Below are 26,920 nucleotides of genomic sequence, written 5' to 3'. Positions count from 1 at the left end.
ATTCCTGATCCCCTGAGATGTACTACAGCAGGCATCGACGTACCCTAATGAGCTCCCACACTGGTGCCTAACTTCTACTATCATATAAGCTTCAAATTCATCTCGAGTTGCCCTTGTCCAGCTCCCTCACCCACCTACCTGCTCACACTTTCATTCTGAATCCTCCCACCACTGCTCAATACATTAACTAGCTCTCATTCTGGCAACTGCTACTAATTTTGGCCACGGCTTTAGCTTTCTCCTTGTTCCATCTACACAATGATCCTTATTCACCCCACTACCAGGCTCACCCCTGCTCTAGATCTTCTTTATATCACTCTGGACCCACCTCTCCCTATGGCCTGAATGTCCTGGCCTGCCTTCCCAGCTGCCATTCCCAGGTCTGCTGTCCGGGACCTCAGCTACAGCCATACAGTAGCACTCTATAAGATAACTTACCTTGAGAAATGTCGAAACATTACTTTTGCAAATAAACAACTTGCTTACTTTATACACAGTGGAGTACCACTGTTTTGCTTTATAAGTTGTATTTACATTTTGTTACCTACCATATATAATTGTTGTGTGGATACACACAATAACTGACTATGGGCCATATTCATTTAGAAGCGAAAAGCCATTTTCCGTGAAAAAGTATCGCGGATTGCGACTTTTCGCCAGGTCGGAACATATTTCCAAATTCTATTCCAGCCGGTTTTCGCATACGCGGAAAGTCAATACAATGTAATAGGCGAAAAAGATTTGCCTAAGAATAGCAGCAAAAAGAAGTGCAACATTTTTATTTTGGGGTGCAAACATGGGGAAACCTCTCAGAACCCTTGGGAAAGACCCTCAAAGAAGAATTGTGTCAAAAAATCCTAGAGAAAAACTTAAGAACACCCCAAAAAAGTACTTTGAATTTGGGGGAAAAAAAGCACAAAGTGGGGAGACAAGCATAAAAACTAGTGAAATAGACATCTTGGGGGTCTGCAAGGATGGGTCAGGTGCTTTAAAGATTGTTTTTTAAAACATTACTTTAGAGACTTTAAGATATGCTAGCAGACATTTTCATGTACCCCAAATTTGACAGGTCTACTTATTTACACCCCAAAAATACTGCTTTATGCCATTCTTCATCACTTGTGCAAAGATGCTAATAAGAAGCAGTTTTATTAGGGCTATTCGGACACATCTACATTGATCCCCAATGTTAGTGCATATTTTTGGGGAGTTCAGGCTGGTTTCCCCAATTCTGACAGTACTTTTCGCCTGTTCTTCATTTGCCGCTTGCCGTTTTTGCGTCTTTTGGAATTGAATACAGCGAATAGTGGGGACACGCATGACAAATTTCCACATAAAGACGCGATGTTGGCGAAAAGTCTGGCAGGCAAAACTTTTCCACGGGTGCAAAACTAATTGAATACCGCCCTACATCTAGAATGATAGCATTTTAAATAAACAAACTGTTTTGCATCTAAGTAAATTGATTACATCTGTATGAGACTTAATTTCAGACTGGGGAAGATATTTTTTAACCTACCTTGGGACCGTTTTGGCCAAGAAGTCCATCAAAACCTTTTTCTCCCTGAAGAAAAATATATGTATCAGGATTAACAAAATTGACTGCATTCTTACTGTAAACACCATCTAACTGTTTATATTAAGGCCCTCATGCAAATCTCAAAATTCTATATCACAAAGCATTATATATATACATATACACATACAAATTTGAAGCAGCAATTAGTTTAAAGGCAAAAGTAGGTCGGTTTTGCCTTTAAACTAATGGTGGCTTTAAATCTAGTGATTATCTTGTGGGATTGTGCTGGCTCCCACAAATAGCAGGCTATTACATTTGGCCTATACTGTTTTTAAAAACACAGCAGTAGCTTTTCCTGTCAATTGGATTTTAATATAAACAGATGACAATTGATACATTTTTTGCCCATATTAATATTTTTCAATCGATTGATGGTATAACTTCATATTAACTTTGTTATATTGATTGTAATGTATTACTTGATTAAAAGCAAATTAATATTAGCCATCCAGTGAAATATACATTTTCAGTATGTTCTAAAACTCAGACAGAAAACATTTTTTTCTCCAATAATATTGTTATGGACACATATTTTAAATGCAAAGTTTGTAAAGAAAAAAAATGCTACAAGAGTTTACACTGTACATGAGAAAGCAAAGCATTCTAAATACTGATTACATTTTTATTAGTGTCTACAGATAAAAGAGACATCACTGTAACTGTTGTCAGAACATGTCACAGCTAATCCCTATTCATTTAAAGGGTAAATGTGTGATAATGATCTATCTCATTGGTGCTAATTGGTGAGAAATACGAGTTAACATAACAAAACAGGCTAATTTTGGAGTGGCCAGATAAAGGATGACTTTGACACCGATAGCAAACTTATTGTAACTTGTATTGCAATATGTGGCACAAATAACCCTTGATTTGGTATACTGTAAGTACTTGATTTGGTATACTGCAGGTACTTGAGTTGGTATACTGTAAGTACTTGATTTGGTATACTGCAGGTACTTGAGTTGGTATACTGCCGGTATTTGATTTGGTATACTGTAGGTACTTGATTTGGTATACTGTAGGCACTTGATTTGGTATACTGCAGGTACTTGAGTTGGTATACTGCAGGTACTTGAGTTGGTATACTGCAGGTACTTGATTTGGTATACTGCAGGTACTTGATTTGGTATACTGTAGGTACTTGATTTGGTATACTGTAGGTACTTGATTTGGTATACTGTAGGTACTAGAAAGTCTAAAATGTCTAAAATCCCTTTAACATTTTGCTTTGAGCGATTGCTGATGAGTATTTGTCTGTGTGAGTTTCATGCATATATTCCTGCATTCCTACATCCATGACAGATAAATAAATTAATTAATAAATAAGGGTGTTGACATTTTCATAAATATTTTTATGCTGGCAACTTGGCAGAGCATACTATACTTATATATACCAAACATGTATAATGAGCATAGACATTATTTTATTTAGAGTGCAAAAGCTATAGTAACAAAATCATTGATCTGAGATTATTTTTTACATTAACCAAGAAATCTGGTGTATCCTAACCTTCCTGACTCTTGACATCAGTCATGCTGCTTACATCGGCTCTGATGGAGTGCACAGAACTCCATTGTGCGGACACATTTTGTGCATGTTAACAGTGTGCATGAATTACAGACAATTTTCTCTGGCACATCTCTACTTGCTTTAAAATGGGTGCAACTGGGTGGCTATGGAGCATTTGCACATAAGGTTTAGTGTACAGACAGTATGTTATGGGCCTGTAGGCGGAATTGAGGGCTATGATGAGTTGAGCAAACACAGATACCTGTTATCAGACACATCTCCTGCACTAGGTATAGAGCTGGAGTGAATGTGTGCTGGTAACAGGTGGTTAATGACAGGAAGGAGCTAGTGTGCATTTCCTGTGTCCCCCTGCTCCCATACCAGTGCAGTTAATTAGTATACTGTGGTGCTATGCTAGAGTCTACTGTGCATCTGCAGATCTTTGGGAAAATGGCACCAGTGCAATTTTTCCAGTTATTTCTCTAGTGCAGGGCTCGACAAATCCCGGGGGCCAGGTTGCCATGGCTACCAGATTTTGCTGTCTGGCCACTAGATTTTGCAGTGAGGGGGAAAGCAGATCCTCATCAGCTATGGCGGAGATTCGTGCCTATAGTATTGCAGTGTTCATATCATGCACAGGAGTGACTGCTGTGCCTCTGTCCGTGCAATGCCCCCTGTAGCTGTGCCCATTAAGCAATGCCCCCAGCAGTTGTGCCCCTTCTGTAATGCCCCCTGTAGTTGTGCCCATTAAGCAATGCCCCCCCGTAGATGTGGCCCTTATGCAATGCCCCCTGTAGCTGTGCCCATTATGCAATGCCCCCAGTAGTTGTGCCCCTTCTGCAATGCCCCCTGTAGTTGTGCCCATTAAGCAATTCCCCCAGTACTTGTGCCCCTTCTACATTGCTCCCTGTAGACATGCCCTTTAAGGTAGTGCCCCCAGTACTGGCGCCCCCTCCCCGCCCACTCCCATATGAAGAAACTTACATGTCTTCATGCTGGCACCACTCCACGCTGTCAGGGCTCCCGAATCCTACCATCGCTGCTGCTGCTTCCGCTGCCTGCTGGATCTAACTGGATCCGGCAGGCGCGCGGGCTCCTCGCATCACGGGTGACATCATGACGTCACCCGCGCACTGGAACGCTGGCCTCTGAAGCGATCAGAAGCTTCTTTAGTCTCTGTTCACTTCAGAGACCAGCATTCTCAGTATTAGTGGTGATCTGCCGAGCCGCAAGCCGGGAGCCGCATCGGAAACTCAAAAGAGCCGCATGCGGCTGGAGAGCCGGGGGTTGGCCACCCCTGGTGTAGACTCTTTAACAGATATTATCTACAGTAACAATGATAAAGTGGAGCAGGACAGACAGTTATAACACATTAATAGTTACAATAAAATAATATTTTGAAATCATGTTGCAACTTTTAAATACAGTACAAATTCAACACAACTTGTTTTAATTTACATAAGATTTTGTTTATGGATTGTTAGTATGGTTTACTGAGGCATAAGGATATGTTTAAACCCAGCTCATAGAAATATGGGCAATGATTCAAAGACTTTGTTTAGTACCATGAATTCACTAATATGTGACATACATTCTTCTGTTTACTGATATATTAAACAGATCCATTACCATAAATAAAATACACATTAAATATAGTTCAAAGGAATTATACAGCCATGGTTGTACATGCCCAGTTATTGTTTTACAGTAAACAATTTTTAAAAAGGGATCTGGTTTGGGGGTACCAATAAACCATGATAGTCTCAACGGTAATGTAAAGGAGAAACATGGAGGTATATTTACTATAGGTCGATTTTAATCAATTTCAGTTATGTTTTCTGGGGCTAATTCACACATTAACTAACACTTTTAAAACCAAATAAAAAATGATCTGTTAGTAAATGTGTGATTTAGTCCAAGAAACACAACATCGATCATCAACATCACAACAATGATCGATTTAGACTGATTCAAATTGATTAAAATCAACCTATTGTAAATATACCCCCTGCTGTTTCAGGAGGAGGGGTAAGGAGTCAAAGTTGAAAATAAAAATAACACAATTTAATCAAAACCTGAGGAGTAAATTAATGTTCCAATTTTGAAGGCAATTTATTTACATAAATAGGAAAAGAACAGTTATGCCTCAAGCAGTTTTCATTGAATAATCTTTTACTATTGTTTGTTTATCATATAACAGTTGTGAAAGCTAAAGGATATTTGACTGTTTATTGGTTAAGCCATTTGTTATCTGTTCATAATTTATGTGGAAGTTTAAACAAGACAGCTAGTTAAAAAAGCAGCAATATAAATGTGAATGCAATACATAAAGGATTGAATATACAGTACATAAAGTGGTCTAAGTATGGACATAATTATTTTCACAAAATGTAATTGTGTGTTGCATATTGTGTCAAATAAAACTACATAAACCACTGATATACAAAAGATAGCAGAAAACAAAAATGCATTTCTTAATTTGTTAAAATTAGATCCAGTCACATATTGTAATACACAGTTTAAGGCAATTGCAGCTAACATGGTATTGAACATGGTATTAAATTTACAAACAATTTAGATAAACTTGACTGTATAACAGTCTTATAAAATGTGAAAAAAATGGACTTGATGTTCTAATGTTGATACTAATGTTTTATTTGTGTTAATTCCACAGAAACAGTTGAAATATACTATTTTTGTATGCCACATTACCTTTCTCAGCACCATGGACAGTGGTTAAATCCAGCACGTGGATAGATTTAGCATATTACATTATGGAATCAATGTATAACTAAACTAAATAATGTATTCAAAATGTAACATTTATTCAAATTATAGTTTGGTGGATGAGTTTAGCCCTAATGAATGTTTTCTTTCAGTAAATAATATGCATACCTGTTCAATGTCAACTACTGTAGAATGTACCCAATGTGGTTAGGTTTTGGACAGATTATTCCATTCAGAGTATACAACATGAAGGGGAAAAGAGGGGCTTAGTAACTATGATGGATTGGAAATATAGTATTACTCATGGATTCAAATTATTTTGGCAACAAGAGTCCAGTTTGTTGCTCTATAACAGTATTTCCTCCACCAGTGATTCCCCCAGAGCTTAATCACTAGAACCAAAATGAGTGTAGATTAGTGGGTTGATTAAGTGAGGGATGAGCAGGGCAAAGTGCTGTTGCAATGGAGTGGTAACATCGGCAACGGCACCTCATTTCGCCCCCTACAGTCCTATGGAGCTGCAACCAAAATTCTGTGATTCCTGGGCAACCATAAGTGCGGCATTGATTTGTATTGGGAGCCAACTCGCAGCTAATAGAATTGATTTCCAAATCTTCATGCCTTCTCCAGACTCTCTAATAACTTTAATGCATCCAAACAAGCAGCAATAGTGTTAAAGACACCAGTAGTACACAGTAAGCAGCACAATATGCCAACTGCCCTGATATTGTTGGGCAGTCCCGATTTTGGAGGACTGCTCTACTTTGTCACAAATGTGTTCCAACTACAAGGACAGTTAAGAGATACAGTGTGCTCCACTTTATGCTGCCCTGTTGGTGAAGGGGGACCTGTACGTATTTGCTTGCTTATGAATTTCCTGTTAATTAAGTACAGTTATAAAAATGTAGACAGTAAAATCCCAGGTCCCAATAAGATAGCTTATGATAACTTTCTGTGCAATAAATTCTGCATAATAATTTTTTTTCTAATTTTCAAAACTTGAAAAAGTCCAAAACAGTTAGTTACTGTAGATGCCTCCAGATTTCAATAGTAATCCCTCATCCCAAGGCATCACAGATAAAGATAGTTATGTGGAACAATGCACATTCTTTTTAAACCGTTTGTTATAGACTTTTTTTTTCAGTTAAAAATGGAGATTATATTTAAGTATGGAATATGCCCATGTTTAAGAGTTTTCAGAATGTTAGAAATTGTATCTAATTTTCTTGGGGCCTAAATATATGTGTTGAGAAAATTAACTATGCAAACAATTGCACATAACAGTTAGCTATATGAATTTAAAAGAAAGAAGGAATGAACTCTGCAAAGTCCACCGATATTTTCCAGTAGGATAATCCCTAGGTAAACACACAGAGGGCTTATGATTTGGTATTATTGTCACGCTGCATAGTGTTATGTAAAAAATAATTCCATTCTAAATAAAACATGTGGAGTGTTTATATGCCCACTGGAACAACTTCACACAATTTGCTGGCTTGATGGAAGCCAGGTCTTTCCCATAAATACTTTTCTAGAGCTACATTGTCAGCAATGGTGTAGACTGTGCTTCAACAATCAATGCCATGCTTTGGCTGTGTGAGAAATAATGTCTGAGCCAGGATCCCTGACAAAGAGAGTATACAGGATGAAAACACGAGGTACAAAGAAATAGGATCAGAAAACAGACTTCCATGAAATATTCTATTAAATCCAGACATACCCCAGGGCTCTCCATTTTGAAAGCCTTAAGAAAAAAATGTTTTTTGTGAAATGATGATATGACTTAGGCATGTTAATTTTATGGAAAACTAATTGTAGAACAAAGTGCTTGTTTCTTATGTGGAAATAAAAAGTTTACAATAACGAGAATGTTTGAATGAGCTACACACAACGGCGTCAATAACCTCCTGCCATGAAATGAACGTGGGATATGATTGTAAAGGACAAACAAAAATGTATCAATTACTGTAAAAACTTACAGACATTAAATATTAGGCTATTATAGTGCACACAAACCTTCACAGTTTGCAGATGAATCCTCATACACCTTTGCTCAAACCCCGCGGAACAGCCCCATTTGATGCCACAGACTGCGACTTAGCTGCATCAAGCATCTTTATCTTTAAATATGCAACTTACTAAATAATGCTACAAAAGTATAATGCAAGGGTACACTGAGTACTTGGGCAGGCATTACATGTACTTCTGTGCCAGTAGGTCGCACATCTGGGTAAAAAATGCAAAAGACAGAGGGCTTGATTCACAGATGTACTCTAATCCAATGATTAGCGCAGATCTCCGATGTTTCCCCTCTGCACATGCGCAGGACCCATTGCCTCTGATAAGGGGATGGTGCGTGGATGGGGACGGCCTTCGTTCCCAGAAACTGGAGAGTGTCACCCCCATTTTCAGGGAGTGCTGAGGCCAGGGTCTGTGCCTCGGAAGCTGCCAGGATCTGGTCAGGCTGTGGTAAGCTTCAGCTATCGCTGACTGACCAAAGTAACGACATTCGCGACTGATGGCCATGATTGTTCTGATGGTGATCCTAGGCTGTGACCTCGGTCGCAGCACTTAGACAGACAGACACCTCCTCGTTGCATCTGCGATCCGACACCTCCTGTTGCATTTGCATTTGAGATGGAAGGAATTGCACAGCTGCTTGTGTGCAGTTCTGCAATCCATCCATCTCTGAATCAGACCCAGAGTTTCCTTATGCCTTATGCCCTATGACATGTATCGTGATGAGACTTTATACCATTTTCGCATCTTTTGTTTATGCATGCTCCCGTTTTTCGCACTATCCAAATTACAAAAGATGCAAAAACACATTCACACGAAAACTGTTCATTGAGTAACCTCGGAAAAGTGCAGGTGAATTTGGGGAAATCTGTGTGTACCCCTTAAAATAGGTAACTGATATAGGTAATCAATTTAGTAGTGTATTGGTGGCCCTAATAAAAGTATTGGGGGTTCTTAATTTGTGTCAAATGGCTGTTATATGCATATTGTATAAGTGTGGAAAAATTATAAAATGCTATTTTTGTTTTAGAAAATAATTGCTGAAATTAAAATGGGGGTACATTAATTAGGGTGCAAGTATATCTTTGAGTCCAAAAAGTGCACTTTTAAAAAATGTTAAAAATACACCAGGTGCAGCCACCTACAATGTTTATAACACATGTTCCATCCATAGAGCCCCCCAAAATACCTGATCCACTACCTTAAACCCATTTTCCACTAGTCTTAATTTTTGATATTATTGGCCAAATTAAGCTAATAAAAAAATATTTTGCCTAACTTGTCATTAGGGGGGGGGGTCCAGGGGGTTCTGAACCAAATCCCCACATTTTTAAACAAAAATAGAAATTTTCCTCAACTTTTTACCTGCTCTGAGATGGTGAAAACAGTTCACTGCTTTTTGTCTTTGGAGATTTTGCACATGAGAACACTTCGACAATAGGATTGCATGATACACATTTTTGTGTTAAATGTTCGCACCTATGAAAACTTTTCACCAAATGGCAGCCTTTCACGGCTAATTGTGACCACATATGTGCACGAAATACAGAAATGCAGGCGTGTCCTTCACCTGCTAAGAATAAAGCAGTGACGTGCAGTTAGTTCAATGGCTGGGAAGGCACACATGGAGATGGGTCTGAGTGAGTGCTGGGAGCCTGTCTCACCCCCTACTCACTGTAACTCTCCCCTCACTACACTAAGTTTCAGTGTCCATTCACTGTGTCTTCTCTTTCTGATGAGCTCCGACCTCTGAAAACTGCAGTGAACTTCCTGGTCACATGATACATCCAAAGTGTTTATCAGTCCTCTATAAGCTTTCTGTGCAGCTACTGCCAGTGTTGTGGCCCTGTCCCCAGCTCTGAAGCAGTGTCATACAGAAGTGAGGCTGAGCTGTTGCTGCCTCATCTCTCGTCTCCCTTTAGTCCCAGGGAGCTCCACAAAGCTGGTGAGTGTTAACTATAAAAATGATTACAATAAACAAAAGTTGTAAATATATTTTTTTGTATTATTCTAATCATCTTTATATCAAATCTCAGCAGTATGACAGGGGAGGCTCTGCCTACACTGCCTACCCTGACTGCATGTCAATGGGATAAAACGTTTGGGCAGTGTTTTGAAAAGAAATCAAACCAAGTGCAGTTTGCTTCTGGAACACACCTTGGGGGTGTAAATATATTTATATTTAATTTTTTTGCATTTAGTTAACAAATACTGGACTGTTTTATGTTTTACAATGAAATATAGAATTAACCTAGGACATATTCATTCCCAACTACCAATCTCTCTGCACATTTGCCTAACTCTGAATCAGGCCCAAAATGTCCAAATATCTGTAATTAGTAAAGTGAGTGGCCTGGCCAAGCTACTGCTGGTGATATACTGTACATACACTAGTAAAATGTCACATCAGTCCCTCCCCCCCACTTTGTCTGGCCCTGCCCCCTTTTTCCGAATCTCCATCCCCAATCTGAAAAACGCCTTGTGGATATTTCAAATCTTACCACAGTGTATGCACTGTAGTTTGGTGTAATTGATAGGATGGATGCAAATCTAAAGGAGTGACCAAAAGACAGTTACAAAGTAACTGCCACATTACAGTTACTGACAGTTGGTCTGAACTCTGACCCCTCCTCTCCCACCAGTGTCGGTATTATCATTACCTGAGAGTTCCAACACCTACTGAGCATGTCAGAGACAGATGATTAGTTGTGCTCACAATGTAGTTTTTTTTAATGCATGTTGTGTGCTCCTGAAACACATAATTTTGCAATGCATGGGGTGTAAATATTTTATACTAATTGAAAATACTGGATGCTTTTGCATCTAGTGAACAAATAGTGTTCAGCTTTGTTTTTACACTGCGAATTAGACTAGGCCATACCATTCCCAACTTCTGTATAAATCTCAGACCTACCCCGCCTGCAGTGAAAAGAGTGCAAATATCAGTTTGTGGGCAAATATAAGGTAAGTGATTGAGAAAGTTGGATGTGTGGCCTGGCCAAGCTGCTGCTGCTGGTATAAATATATCTGCAGGGTCCGATTGGCCGTTACTTTAAGCAGGAAGATTCCCGGTTTTGGTTGGACTATGGGGCTGCTTGTCATCTGTGGCCCCGCCCCTTGAATCCTTTCACCTGGCTGTCATTTTTTTTTGAATGACAGGTAACCCGCTGGCTGTTTGTCACATATAGTAGAGCTGCCCGTGGCCCGCCTCTATCGAGAGAAGAGGCTTTAAGTCTCTACCCAGTAGGAAGTGACCTGTACCAGCAGCACGGAGAAAGAGCGGGTACATGGCCGGCAGGTAAGTCACAGGGCCGCCTTCAGCTGGTAATAATGGTACAAAAGAGCCTTATAATAAGTCTAAAGGCTGTACTATTATAGCAAACATGATTTTATTATTCCTTAATTTTAATAACAATAGTGTTTTCTATAAAAAGAAAACAAAGCCTTTAAGCCAGGTCTCTACTGACATTGCATATTATGTCTTAACTCTACTGCAAAAACTACTCCCTGTAGGGTTGTATATTTTATTTTCCCATGGTATCCATGGTAAATACATGTGGATAGAACAAAATGAGGAACACTGCCACACACTAGCAAATGTTTGCAACAATGTACTCAGGGGCGTAACTAGGCATTTGAAAGCCCCATAGCAAAAGTCTGTGTACCACCCCATGATGATAACACATGTGAATTTGACAAGGAAGATAGGCCCTCCTAAGCTCTGGGCCCCATAGCAGTTGCACCCTTTACACCTATGATAGTTATGCCCATGGCTGTACTGTAACAGCATGTAGCAAAACGGTTCCCTACAGAGATGTAGAGTAAAAGAAGACTCCTTTATGGGGGTAGTCTTATTACATTTGAAAATTTGTATTTAAAACATAACTTTTAATAATATAAAGTTTAGAATAAATAGCAGCATAGGTCAAAAATTACATTAAACACATTATTGAGTTAGAAAATATTTAAAACACATTCAACTGTCTTCCACTTTAGACAGTTCAGAGATTGATAGGAGTGCCAATACACAACAGCATGTCTCTGATTGCTGAACTACTGATGTAGCAAATAGAATAAATAGATTACATAAAGAAGCCCCATGAGATATCAGCCCACCAGGAAGGCTCACAGTGAAACCTATGGACAATCACCCCTGACCACAATACATAGTAGTAATCTAAGGGGTAAATTTACTAAGATGGGAGTTCTATTTAAGAAGTGATGTTGCCCATAGCAACCAATCAGATTCTACTTCTCATTTATATAGCACCTTCTAGAAGATCATACCTGGAATCTGATTGGTTGCTGTGGGCGGTATCCGGTCATTAGGTCTACATTGTCTAGATAGACATTGTTTGGGTAGACAATGGAAGATATACAGGGACTGAAGGTCAACAGGGTCTGAAGGTCGACACACTGAAGGTCGACTAGTAACAAGGTTGACAGGTACTGAAGGTCGACAGGCAGTAAGTCGACAGGAACTGAAGGTCGACAGGATCAGAAGGTCTACACACTAAAGGTCAACTGGTAACAAGGTCGACATGTACTTAAGGTCGACATGGTAAGTAGGTCAACACTCATATGGTCAACATGCAAATGGTCGACACATGGTTTGTTTTGTTTTTTAGCCCTAACCTTTACCCTAACCCTCGTCTTGATGCCTAACCCTAACCCTCCTGGTGCCTAACCCTAACCATCGGAGTAAAAGCCTAACCCTTACCGTCAGAGTAAGTGCCTAACCCTAACTATCGGAGTAAGAGCCTAACATTAACCGTCAGGGTAAGTGCCTAACCCTGACCATCAGGGTAAGTGCCTTACCCTAACCATCAGGGTAAGTGCCTCACCCTAACCATCAGAGTAAGAGCCTAACCACCAGAGTAAGTGCCTAACCCTAACCGTCAGGGTAAGTGCCTAACCATAACCATCAGAGTAAGTGCCTAACACTAACCGTCGGGGTAAGTGCCTAACCCTAACCATTGGGGTAAGTGCCTAACCCTAACCATCAGGGTAAGTGCCTAACCATCGAAGTAAGAGCCTAACCCTAACTGCCAGAGTAAGTGCCTGACACTAACCCTAACACTAAAAATAAAAGTGTCGACCATTTGACTATATGAGTGTCTACCTACTGCCTGTCGACCTTGTTACTAGTAGACCCATCGGTATAAGTGCCTAACCCTAACTGTAGGAGTAAGTGGCTAACCCTAAGTGCCTAACCTTAATCCTGACTCCAACCCTAAAAAAAAAAAAAGTGTTGACCATTTGACTATATGAGTGTTGACCAACTGCCTGTCAACCTTCATAGCTGTCGACCTTGTTACTAGTCGACCCGTCGGAGTAAGTGCCTAACCCTGACACTAACCCCCCCCCCAAAAAAGTGTCTGCCATTTGACTATGAGTATCAACCTACTGCATGTCGGCCTTCACACCTGTCGACCTTGTTACCACTTGACCCTTAGTGTGTCGACCTTTAGTGTGTTGACCTTCTGACCCTGTCGGCCTTCAGTCCCTGTCGACCTATTGCCTGTCGACTTTCTGTACCTGTCGACTCATTGTCTGTCAACCTTCAGTCCCTGTCTATCTATTGCCTGTCTATCTTCCATTGTCTACTCAAACACTGTCTATCTAGACAATGTAGACCTAATGATCCACGCCCGTTATGGCCAACATCACTTCTTAATAGAACTCCCATCTTAGTAAATTTACCCCTAAGAGTCATTTCATACATCCAACTTGTTTCCAAATTGAATGTACTGTAGGAATGCCCAATCCAGTTCCATACTACAGTAACCATCATAAACAACTACATTTCATGGGGCTGAGCAGATAAAGATGTCACTATTAGTGATCCTGGTGTGAGAGCAAGATATGTATTATATCATGTAATATTTATGTGTATAAGGTTAAATACTAATATAATCACTGCAATACATTCACAAACCAATTTATGACTACAAATGCTGAAGATATAATAATACATTACAGCTACCATTTTTTTTACATTTAAAAAAGTACATATTACTGTCAAATATTTTATGTGATGCCAATATTGCTAACAGAAAACATTGAAAGAAAACTTGTACCTGTGCCACATTATAAAACATATACAGTCACTAAAGCAAGTCATGTATTATAAATATTTTCTTTGAACATTCAGGAACATGAACTGTTTAGAAATATATTGTTACAGGAGCCAGAATAAAGCTTATTAATGGTTACCTTTTCCCCAGTTTCTCCTGGTATGCCATTTTCCCCTTTGCTTCCTTTTTCACCCTGCAAATACAATAAAGGGAATATTATATTAACAAAAGCCTAACGTGATAAATAGTACATTCTATCCAGAAGATTATTGTAAGTTGTCTTCCTTAGACAAGTAATGACTATTAAACTGAAGGCAAACACTGGATTGTTAGCAATAGTGTGTTACAAATCTGTAGGTCATTTTTCCACTTCTTGGAATTGACAAGTGACTCAAATGCTTTCCAGCCAGTATAAATATGTGAGGCTAATTGAAATCTCATAGTACAGTAGGTAGAGCAAAACTGATTAAACACATTTGTATCCCTGTAAGTATTAGAAGAGCAGAATAAATTTAGGGGTTAGATTTTGGAAAATTGGTCTGTCATAGTAGTTATCACTAGTGACAACAGAGTGCCAACCACCACCCACTACAGCCAGGTTAGTTGTGGTCTTCAGGCATGGTAGCCCCCCTCCCCCCCTCTTTTCACAGAACTTAGGGCCTGATTCAGAGACGGACGCTCTGAAAGAACGCTCGCTCTGAATCTGGGCGTTTTTTTTTTTGTGCGGCCTCCTGGCCGCTCGCATAGCTGTGGGTGTGACCACCCACAGCTATTGCGAGCGGCCAGGATGATGGTCGCAATGGTCGACACTATCGCGACCATCGGGCTTGCGACGAGATCCTTGTGGTAGGGTTTCGTTCATCGCAAGCCCGAGAGAGCTTTCGGCTCTAACAGAGCCGGAAGCTCTCCACTGACATCACTCGTGATGTCAGTGGGGCCGCCCCCAAATGGCAAGCATTCCCTCAGAAACGCCTCCGTTTGGACAGCCACCCCCCCCCCGGCCCGCCCACCAAACGGGGCGAGCTGTCACTCAACATCGACAGCTCGCCCCCTTTGGTGCGAGACCCGGATTGACGGATTGCGTGTTGCTAGCCGGGTCTTGCGCATAGAGCCGGCTTCGTCGTGTGCATGCGTTGTGGGCCACCATTGACCCAGTTGTGAGCGCTCAGCAATTGCGAACAGGTCTGAATCAGGCCCTTACTCTGTTCATTGGTTACTTCCCTCATGGTTTTGTTCATGTAGTGATAATCCTGACCTATATGGCCTCAACTAGTGACAACCAAAGTCCAAAAGAAGTCATGTAGGCTAAAGCTGCATACACACACAACGATTGAGTTAATGAATGATTTTAGTAAATGATTTTCTATCTTGAAAAAATGAACTAAAATCGTTTACTAAAGTTGTTCATTTACTATGTTCAATTAAATGTAATGAACGATTTTTATGAACTACAAACGATTTGTGCATATTAACTTAATGAAAATCGTTGAGTTGACAAGTCTGACTGAACTACAAACTACAAACATGAACGCGCATGAACAATAATCGTTCATCATTTGACTCAGAAAGTGAACGACTTTTTCAAACGATTATCGATTAACGATAATCGTTCAAAAAATCGTTGTGTGTGTATGCACCTTAAGTCATACACAAATTACCAAAGTAGTACAAAATTAGCAGATGAAAACTCAAGGTCAACTCAAAACAGGCAGTAAGGTCAGGGCAGGCAGTAAGCAGTATTGGTCAATAACAAAGTGAAGTTCAGCAACAATGAACCAATAAGACAGTAGCAACTTGCTCATAAAGCTAAATGCATAAAAACATCAGTTGGATTTGCATCTACATAAGTCTAAGTCTGACATAATTTAGACAACTATTGTAGTTTCTGTTTCCTAATGTGTGCGGTATAACTTATTTTGAGATATTGTTGCTGACCTTTGTAATTTGCAGCCCGGCTTGATCTTTTGACTGTTAGAAGGCAAACTGGCTTTTCTGACGGTATACGTCAGAAAGCTAAAAGGAAAGCTAAAAGGTTGACAATGTCCAGATAGACACCAGATGTTAGACAGGCAATAGGTTGACAGGGACAAAAGGTTGACACCCTAAAGGTCAACATGGAAGAAGGTCAACAGGTACAAATGGTCAACATGGTCAAAAGGTCGGCACAAAAATGGTCGGCACATGAATGGTCAACATTGTTTTTTGTTTTGTTAGGGTTAGGTTTAGGGTTAATTACTTAACCCGACATTTAGGGTTAGACACCAGGAGGGAGGTTTAGGGTTACGCACTAGAAAGGATGTTTAGGGTCAGTCACCTACCCTGATGGTTAGGCACCAGAAGGGTGGGTTAGGGTTAGGTTGAAGATTAGGCAGGGGCGTATCTATAATGGGTGCAGGGTGTGCGGGGAACACGGGCCCCTGGGGATCCGGCGCTGTAAAACAACTGGAAAATGTCCGCAACGGCCATTTTCCTGTTGTTTGCGCATGCGCAGTACAGGAAAAATAGCCGCCGTGGCCATTTTCCCAGTGAACTGTGCATACACTATAGAGTCTTGGCACACTCTAGTGCCCAGAGTCTATAACTCCAGCGCTGGCCGCGCACAGCTCAGTGCGCTGCCGGCTGCCGGGCGGAGAGGAGGGGGCCCGTGTCGGAGACTGCCCACGGGCCCCCTCCTCTCTAGAAATGCCCCTGAGATTAGGGTTAGAAAATAGTAAAAAAAAAAAAAAATGTGTGTTGACCTTTTGACCCTGTCGACCATTTGAACCTGCCGCCCTTCTTCCATGTTGACATTTAGTGTGTCGACCTTTTGTCCATGTCAACCGATTGTCTAACATCTGGTGTCTGTCTAGGCATTGTCGACCTTTTAACTGTCTCCCTTTTATACCACACCCTTTTCTGACTGCTCTTGCACTTGTTGTTAACTAGAGAACTCAAGTGCAGTCGATTATACAAAGCATATCTACGAATGACTAGCAGCGAATACATTAAGTTGTGAAAATGGGTAGCTAAAAGCAAACAACACAATGAGTTTGGTTATGTAGCTCAACTACTGGCATCATTAGAGGATCTTACATTAGATTATAACAAATTGGAATCACAAGGTCATGGATGGCAAATAGTTACTAGTAAAATGATGGGAAACAAGTGTCACTTTCACCTTTTTATGTTGTCTAATTGCACAGTCCTTTACTTGCTATTCTCTATTTGTGGAAAAAAAATAATGTGTGCTTGATTATAGTTTAAGCTGAGTACATTGATACCGTATCATTACTAGCACATTTAACCTGACAGACTAAGTTTAAGTGACTATATAATGTTACATAAATTGAAATTAATATTACACTTTTTAAACAACATTTTTCTTTATTGAAGCCTAAGTACACAATATATCAACTACGGATTTGACATATATAACAGAAATGAAATACAAGATTAAAAAAAATCATATATAGACAATTAATAATATAAAAGAAGCACTATACACGTATTAGTAAACACACAAAATTATTATACTCAGACCTGTATATCACATCCACCCAGAGTGGGAGCAGCAGCAATAGTTATTGGGGTGTCTTGGGAGTACATACATTTTTTGTACCACAATGTACCTCGGAAACATTTCCAAAGTTGTTCTCTAAAGGGGGGTATCCACTAGACGATAAAGTTGAACGATTGAACGATAATGATAAAATCGTTCGATAATCGTCTGAACATCGTTTGAACATCGTTTGCAAATCGTGCAGTAATTGTTTCTAACGATGTACGATGCGCGCTCCCGCTGGTCGTTTGATCGTCTCCTCCATCGACTGAACATGCAGGTCAATTTCACTTGATTGCTTACAAATCGTTTACACATCGTTTACACATCGTTCACGCTGAACGATCAAACGATGAACCACTATCTGCCCACTATAGCTGAAAACTCTCAATCACAGATTAAAACAACATAGTTTATTGTTATATCTTTTGCAAATCGTTTGCATATCTTTTGCAAATCTTTTGCAAATTGTTCAGAGTGGAAGATCATATTTCAAGGGAAACTTCAAGGGAAAATCGTTAAGATGTTGGACAGGAATAAAATCGTCTAGTGGATGCCCCCCATAAGTGGTGGGGATAGAGTGTCAATGTAGCTGTCCCATGTATCAAAAAAGTGTTCCATAAATTATTATTTTTTCAGCAAAGCTTCCAGTCAATCCATCCTAAAAACATGGAATAACTTTTCTAGAAAAAGTGAAAATGGTGGGCTGTGGGCCTGATTCAGCAAGGATTGCTATTGCGATCCCGGTAGCAATCGTGCACGCAGTTCTGCTGCGAAAGTATGCTAATAATTGCAATCGCAAAGCACTCTCCCTGACAACATGTAGACGCCCACTTCCCTTCTTGCACATCCGTAATACCTTGCAATCCACCCAAAACATTGGTAACATCGAAGCACCATCGTTGCCACTCGCACATTTAAGGCAGATTTGACCCTACAACTAAATTGCTAACGTTCCTGCACGCAGTGAGAGCTCAAGCTGCGTATGCCATTGCAGTGGCTAATTTATGCACGGCCCTGCAACAGCATTCAAACACACTGGCACTCCTACGTTTCTTCTACCACCCCCCCATCACCACCCCTAAATGGTACTTCCTTCCAATCACTCTGCAATGGGTCTGCATGGTCACTGCAATCGCAGACCGGACTGCAGTGGTGCCTTCATGCAAGAGCACTGTGATGCATGCGCAGTGAGACACAATCGTCCCTCTGCGTATGCTTAAGCAGTTATGATCCTTACTGAATCAGGCCCTGTATCCACATTTATAGGATACATTGCTTAGCAGCTGCTGATATCACTATTAATGATTTATGTACCCCCATGCCACATGTGTGCCACCAGGTAAGATGTGGAAATGGCCCATTTGATTGATAAAGGTAAATAAGTGACCAAATGGCAAAGTCACATATGTCCATGTTTGAGGCCAGAATGAACATATCACAGGGCATGTCCAAAGACAATACAACAGGTCCACCATCAAAGACACACATCTGAGACAGAAGTGATTCTCTGTCAGTCCTATCAGGTATCTATGGTGAGGGGAAAATAAGTGCTATGGAATATGTTGAGGAAGAGTTCGACATATGATGCTGCAGGAATCATTTTAATTGAAATAGTTTATGTTCATAGCAAAAGTGTCTGTGGTTAAGGATGGGAATTGGTCTCTCCATTGTGAAAGTCCAGTAGTTATCGTGTCATTGTTACGGTTTTCCAAGAATACCCTGCGCAAACCCCTAGAACTCAATGGACAAGATCTTCTGCCACTAACAACCACCCGTTGTTCCCTTAGAACTAGACACTTTCACCAGTAGTTAGGCGGCCGCCTGGACTTAAGCTTGGAGTAGTAGGGGTTTATACAGAAGGAAAACGAGAGGCGGTAGCAGAGATGCGGCTAGTGCAGCACTGGTTGTATAGATGCGGCTAATAAAGCACTGGTGGCATAGATGTGGCAATTGCCGATGGTGAAGTAATGCAGCTGGTACCGTCTGTGGAATCGATGCAGCTAGTAGCTGGTAGAACTGATGTGGCTGAAATAGTCTGTTGAATTGGGAAAGTATATATAGATAAGGGAAGGGGGAGGTAGTGAAGGACTGATTGCACAGGAATATTGGTGGGTAAGAAAGATCGTTATAAAGTAATAAAGGTAGAAGGTGCAGCCTCGGAGTAAATTGAGTATATCGGAGAGAAGAGAAAAAGGACTCCATATGTGGGGCACACTCCTATAGAATTACCAAACTATAAAAATACCTTTTATTGAAATTCATTAAAAAGGAAAAGAGAAAAAATGGCCAAAAATACCTATCAGGTTGGACAATACAAACAAACAAACAATTCTCCAATCGTAGGAGATACACTGTAATATTACTGCAGTTTGTGTTGTATATTTTGGTTAATACCTTTGGAAAAAATATATCATGTTTATATCTTTCAAAAACCACAAGGCAGGACTTTTAGGTATTAAGATATACAATTTGGATGTAATCAGCAATCACAATTGTTTTTTGTATATATTGAAATATATACAACAGTCAATAATCACAGTTGTTTCTTATATATACATATACATACAGCAATGTAGGTATTCAGGATTGCCTCTAAGCAGATTCCTGCTATGCAATCATCTCAATTTGTGTTGTGTATTTAGTCAGAAACTATGGAATAAGTATATGTATCTGATGCTAATATCTTTCAAAACCAACAGGACAGGACATTTAGTATTGAGATATACAATTTTAAACGCAATCGGCAATCACAATAGTTTCCCTTTGTATATTGAAATATATATAACAATTGGTGATCACCGTTGTTTCTTATATATATATATATATATATATATATATATATATAGCATTTAACAATGCAGGTATTTAGGATTGCCTCTGAGCAGATTTCTGCTATGCATCCATTCTCAATAGAGGAATGAGCAGGGAATCTTCCTACGTGCAGTAGCAGCAATAAAACATATGCATATTAAAGTGAAATAAGCACATATGCACATACACATAGCACTTAGTAAAGCAAGTATTCGAGATTGCCTCCAAGCAGATGCTTGCTATGCAGTCATCTCAATTTATGTTGTATATTTAGTCAGTGCCTATGGAAGAAATATATATATCATGTTCATATCTTTCAAAAACCACAAAACAGGACATTGAGTATTGAAATATACAATTTTGAATGAAATCGGCAATCACAATTGTTTCCTGTGTATATTGAAATATATATGACAATTGGTAATCATAGTTGTTTCTGATATATATCTATATATAGCATTTAGCAATGCAGGTATTCAGGATTGCCTCTGGGCAGATTTCTGCTATGCATTCATTTTCAATAGAGGAATAAACAGTGAATCTTCCGAAGTGTGGTAACAGCAATACAACACATGCATATTAAAGTGAAATGAGCACTCTAAGGGCCTGATTCAGACCCACTCGCGAGCGGCTGTCCGCTCGCAAGTGGGTCGATGTTATGCACTGAGCATGCGCACGACGGAGGGAGCTCCGTCGTGCGCATGCGCCAGACGCGACAAGCGAAGGATTTTCCTTCGCTCGTAGTGTCTCTTCAAAGGGGGCGTGCTGTCGATGTTGACTGACAGCACACCCCCTTTGGTGGGCGTGCCTCCCTGACGGGGGCGTTCCCACGGGAACGCCTCCCGTCAGAAGCCGGCCCACTGACATCACTAGTGATGTCAGTGGGAGTGATTTTGGCTCTGATAGAGCCAAAATCACTCCGAGCCTTGTGGTTGAAAAACTCAACCACAGGCTTTTGTACGCAGTTTCGATGGTCGTGATGGTCACGACCATCGCGGCCATCAAACTGCACGCTCGTATAGGCTGTGGGTGGTGACCCACAGCTATACGAGCGGCCAGGAGGACGCTCCATAGTTATGGAGGACGGCCCTCATTCAGAGCGTGCGCTCTGCTCAGAGCGTACGGCTCTGAATGAGGGCCTAAGAGTGCAAAAAAGGGGTGAAATAATAAATGGATAATAAATCATATGAAAGTGAAAAAATACACACAATTAAAATTGCTATAGACCATGGATAACCACAGTAATATATTGGTAATAGAGGTGTCCCTCGATTCTACCTATGAGACCAAGTATAACAAAATTATGATAGATATAGATGAAAGAGTTGTGTACTTATACACCTGGGATCTGCTGTTTCCTGTCTTATAAATATATAGAGGCCAGAAAATGAGAGTCCCCAGTACTGGCACAATGAAGTAATGAAGTAAGATAAGGTGCTTCTGCTTTTAAAGCCAATTCGCACCGCTGTCCCTGTTGCCTAACAGCAGCGCAGGGAGTCCCGGCGGCTGGCAGTAATGAGAGAGCAGTAGGGAGTAGAAGGAAATACCTGATACTTAGTCTCCATTCATAAGTGGTAACCGTGGTGCGGGGGTCCAGAGTGCGCACGGAGGAACCCCCAGCAGGCTGACCAACACGTGCTTTGCCGGGGCTTTGGGAAAGTAGTTATGAGAGGTCTCAATCCCGGCACAGGAATCCCGGCAAGGGACTTAACATGGGTGTCGAAATACTGATGCCTATGTTAATCCCGATGCCGGTACGCCGAGAGGACGCCGGACCAACCATCCTCACCCAGGGGTAAGTATACTCTTAGCTGGGGATGGGGGGGTTAGGTTTAGGCTGGTATAGCCTGTGGAATTGATGCAGCAAGTAGCTGGAAGAATTGATGTGGCGGGATGTAGTTTGGAAGCCGACGGTCTAAATCCCGACTGCCGGCTTCCAGACATTCTAATCTCAGTGTGGTACTAATGACAGGCGTCTAAATCTAGAAGACCGACGCCTGGCATCCCGATCGAAGTGATGCCGGGCGCGGACAGCCATGGGGGAGGGTTAGGTTTAGGGCTACCGGGGGGGGATTTAGGGTTAGGCGCCCCCTCGGGAGGTTAGGGTTAGGCTACGGGAAGGGGAGGTTAGGGTTAGGCACCCCCAGGGGAGGTTAGGGTTAGGCACCCCCCATGGGACTTAGGTTTAGGCGGTGGGGAAGGGGGGTTAGGTTTAGGCACTTAGAGGGGGGATTAGGGTTTGGCACTTGGGGGGAGGTTATGGTTAGGCACCCGTAAGGGAGGGTTAGTGTTCGGGGGGAATTAGGTTAGCAATACTTACCTTAGGGAGGATCGGGATTTTCACCCTTGCTGGGCTGCTGCTGTCGGGATTTGAACCGCCAGACATGTGTCCAGCGGTAATACCTACTACACCCGATGTGGCTGGTAATGTGGCTTGAGAGCTGATGATGCGATGCAGCTTTGAGAGCCAGAGATGCGGCTGAGTGCTGCAAGGTTTTTTCCTGCAGGTGCGGTATTTTTGCTGTTCAATTGGATGCAGATGTTTTCCTTTTTTGAGCACCAGGAGCTCGTTAATTTTAGGAAAAATCAGCAGAACTTGCTTTGGGACACTGCCCCCCCCCCCCCTGTAGACTAATTAAGCAATTGGAAATTTCCAATTAGCTTAATTAGTCCATAATTACTTACCTTCTGCAGTGCTGTCTTCTGCTTCCAGCATTGGAAGCCAGGTCTTCTGCAGCAGGGTGAGTATGTCATTGTGTGTTATTGTTTGTTAGTGTGTATAAGTGTGTATGAGTGGTGTGTGTGTGTGACCCTCGGTGTGTGTTTCCCCCCCACACTGTCTATGTGCCCCCCATAATGGGCGCTGGGAGAACTACATCTCCCAGCATCCGTTGCTCCTCCCACCAGCCCCTGGAGCCTCCCAGCAGTGGAGACCACCTTAGACTCCCGGGCAGGTAAGTGTAGAATCTTTTTTCTTTTTTTTTCATGCAGCGCGGGGTTTTCAGGTCTGAAAACCCCATGACCACTTTTTTTAATTGGGTACCAAGGGTATCGGGAGCGCGCATACCCACGGTAATCCAAAATTGGGCACAAGGGGCGCAAAATTTTCCTCGCTAAACCTCACACTCAATTGAATATGCTCCATAATGTTGGTTTTAGAGATAAGCTGGGGAAAAGGTCTAAAAAGTGGGTATTTGGTAGCAGCTTTCAAGAACAGCAGGAGTTTTCTAGTCAATGGGTCAGTAAGTTGTCGAACACAGATAAGGCCCATGTTAGTCCTCAAGGTAAAGGAATGTCTCACCTCTTCATGTTGGAAACCAGAGTTATGTTTCAGAGAGAGAGAAAAATAGATATAAATGGGTTTTAATGAGTTTCTGGCAGAGAATATGCCAAAGTCTACGAGTAGACATTAATAATTGGTTAGATTAGACAGACGAAGGTACTTCACTATTATGTAAGTGGAGGAAATCGGTCAGATTGACTCCTTCTAGAATGGTAGATTCCAACAGTACACATTGAGTACACATCTACTTTGTCTAGCCAATACCTCAAATACAGTAGCAGAGATAAACTGTTTGACTATAAGCAGTAATGTTAGTTAAATTACAGTAATGCCCTACTTGATTTGCTTTTTTGAAGTGTCACTAGGCCTATACGAACTCTCTTACCATTCCAAATAAAGGTGTGGATCACCTTTCTAATCTCAAGAGTATCATTCCTAGTCAATAGAATGGGAAGAGACTGGAGGGGGTAAAGCAATCTTGGAAACAAAATCATTTTAACAAGATTGGCCCATCCTAAGAAGCAGAGGTTACATTTGCACCATCTCTCTGTGTCTCCCTGAATGCTGCATACATTTTTTCAAATTAAGCGTGTATAGATTGTTAAGATTTTGGGGTATTTGTACCACTAGATGCATGATTGATCTGGATGTTCACACAATGGGAAATATATAACCCGTACAAAAGTATTTGGCTTAAGGATTAGTGTAGTAAAGGTCCGATTAAAATTAGGAAAAAGTGTAGTCTCCACCTATATACAATGCAAAAGCTCACAAAGGAAGGGGATTATATCATGGTTCACAGACATTTGATAAAGAATAGGCCGTTTAAAACATTGACATTATAGATTTTTTTCTTACCCAAAATACAGCTAAAATGCTTATCCACTCTCTCATCATCTCTCACTTCAACTACTTCTATTTTTTTCTTATCTGGTACATTTTCCTGCACCCAAATCTATCCAAATACCATGTAAAGCTTTATCATCTCCTCTCACTAACTTTATATCTTATATATATATAAAAGAAGAAGTTGGTTTGTTTCTTTGTTAGTTTGTTGGCGAATATCTTCCTCAGCTCTCAAGGTAAAGCTGGCAAATCTTACAGACTTATTTAATATCGAAAAAGTAAGCTAATATACAGTGCTACATAGCGACATTGCGACAATGTGACAGAGCGACAAATCTTATACTGTATGTAAAATTCATTGGTCTGTTTGTTTGTTTACTGTCTGGGTATGTATTCAGACACCCCTGCGCCAATTGGGATAAAACCAATGCAAGGTTGCCATGTGTTAGGGGGGTTATGGTCCCAATCGAACCTCCTGTTAGTGTACACTGGACAGAACTTTGACCTGGAGAGCCTGTACTGAGCCTTCCACTGGATGGATTTGGATGAAAATTTTACAGAGTGGTAACATTGGATCCCAGAAGACATACTAGCGGTTTGAGGTCTTGATCAAGCCTCCCATTGGTGTATGCTTGGCAGAACTTTGACCTGCGGGACACTGGGCAGAACTTTGACCCTGGCAGTATGTTCTGGGCCTTCCACTGGATGGATTTGAATGAAAACTTCACAGGGGGGTGGAAATTAGTTTGGGATGGCTAATGAAGTGGTTGGAGTCCCTGTTGGACCTTAGGGCAGAGGGCCTGATTCAGACTTGGGAATAGAGAGAGACATAGCACTTAACTGTGAACCTGAACAAACCATGTTGCAATGCAAGGGGTGTAAATACATACATTTTTTTTTACATGTAGGGTAAATACTGGTTGCTTTTGAATGTAGCCCACAAATACTGCACAGCTTTATTATTACTCTACAATTTAGATGTCAGTTTGGACACACTCCTCCCGAATCTAAATCTCTCTGCACATTTTAAATCTGCCCCACCTGCAGTGCAGCATGGTTTCACCAAGATGATCACTTGAGAGAGATATCTCTCTCTATTCCCAAGTTTGAATCAGGCCCAGAGTGCGCCAGGCAGAACTTTGACCTAGGGAGCCTGTTCTGGGCTGCACTGATTGGGATGAAACCAATGCAAGGTGGTCCAGCTGGATCCTGGGGTAGGTTCCCAGTCAGATGTTCCGTTGGGCAGAACTTTGATCAGAGGAGCCTGTTCTGAGCTGTTAGAGACTGTGGGCCTGATTCAGACTCGGTTGCCATCTCCGTACGCTCGCTAGATGCGTATGCAAATTTTTCAAAGTGACGCCACGGGAAGAGATCGCTTGCCAAGGCATAAGCACGCCCACCATGTCTTAGCGTGCGGCCACTTTGTGTATGCGTACGCCCAATCGCACAGGCAGAGCCGCCCACCAGCAACACGTCATCTCCAGGAAGTGTATTAAAGCATTGGTACATCGAGCACCATCGGATGTGAACGCAGTGCTTGAGGTAGCTTTACCCTACCGCAAGCATTGCAAGGAAATAAGTGTAAAAAAAATGGCAAGTGACGTGTACTATGACGCTGCCTGTTAATTATGCATGCCTCTAAAACAGCGTTGAAACACCTGGGCACACCTGCATTCGAATCTCCAACCCCCCGTTATTAGTGTCCTGCCCCTTTTACCACCCACAAACGGCCTCTCCTGTCACTCATTACCCTGGGCTGCTTTTGCTGGACTAGCGAGCGGTATGCGATCGCAGTGAGTAGTTCGCACATGCGCAGAACGAAGTGTGCGCATGCGTGTACACAGAACATCGGGCCGCTTGCAAGCGCATGCATATAGCGAACGGGTCTGAATCAGGCCCTGTGTTTGTTGTGGACCCAGAGTGGTAACAGGAGTAGACACCGGAACAGTTTTAAACTGCAAGGTGGGCTGTTTAATGAATGTTGGTAAACATGAGGAATAATATAAACTAAAATACAGTAATAACAACTATTATATGTGGCAGGAGGGAACTGTAGTGAGTGGGAATAAACGAATGTCCAGATCAGTGACAGAGATGAATGAGGTGAATCCAGATAGACTGTAAGAGTGAAGTGGATATCCTGGCATGCTGAATATTGTCTCAGAGGGATATCTGGAAATGCTGTGATGATGGCTGACAGAAGAATCCGGTAATGTTGTGATGATGGCAGAAAGGAGAATCCGGTAATGCTGTGATGATGGCGGCACAGGAATTGGTTAACTGAGGAGACAGGTTCAGGCAGGAGTGGGTCTGGTGGAAGGTGCAGGGCTGATCCCAGTGGAATGGGAAGCAAGGAAGAGAGGTGCAGGCTATGCAGGAAGCCGGAGGCTGACAAGGAGCTAGGGCAAGCACCGGAGCACAAGTCTAAGGTTCAGGAGCGCAGAGAACTCTCTCTCACAGCTGATGCTACAGGGCACTCCAAACACCCATAAGTACCCAGTAACGGAACGTGATAGGCCAGAGAGAG

General features: G+C 41.5%; 1 protein-coding gene across 6 annotated transcripts in view; it reads right to left on the bottom strand.

Annotated features, from left to right (window-relative positions):
* The window catches only part of COL19A1 (collagen type XIX alpha 1 chain), a 762,134-nt gene that overhangs the window by 507,200 nt on the left and 228,014 nt on the right, over positions 1 to 26,920 (bottom strand). For all 6 annotated transcript variants that reach the window (XR_015878306.1, XM_088471134.1, XM_088471139.1 and 3 more), the window contains exons 10-11: positions 14,052 to 14,105; positions 1,520 to 1,564 (exon numbers count right to left, since the gene is read on the bottom strand). Coding sequence is in view for 5 of the 6 variants with exons in the window: in XM_088471134.1 (XP_088327260.1) it covers positions 1,520 to 1,564; positions 14,052 to 14,105 (99 nt within the window). In the remaining variant the exon portion in view is untranslated. The remainder of the gene's footprint in view (positions 1 to 1,519; positions 1,565 to 14,051; positions 14,106 to 26,920) is intronic.

This window comes from Taudactylus pleione, unplaced genomic scaffold, assembly GCF_031769625.1.
Source record: "Taudactylus pleione unplaced genomic scaffold, aTauple2 ptg000015l, whole genome shotgun sequence".
NCBI classification, from domain to species: Eukaryota; Metazoa; Chordata; class Amphibia; order Anura; family Myobatrachidae; genus Taudactylus; species Taudactylus pleione.
Note: the sequence above shows the minus strand (reverse complement) of the source record. Positions and strands in the feature narration are given on the sequence as shown.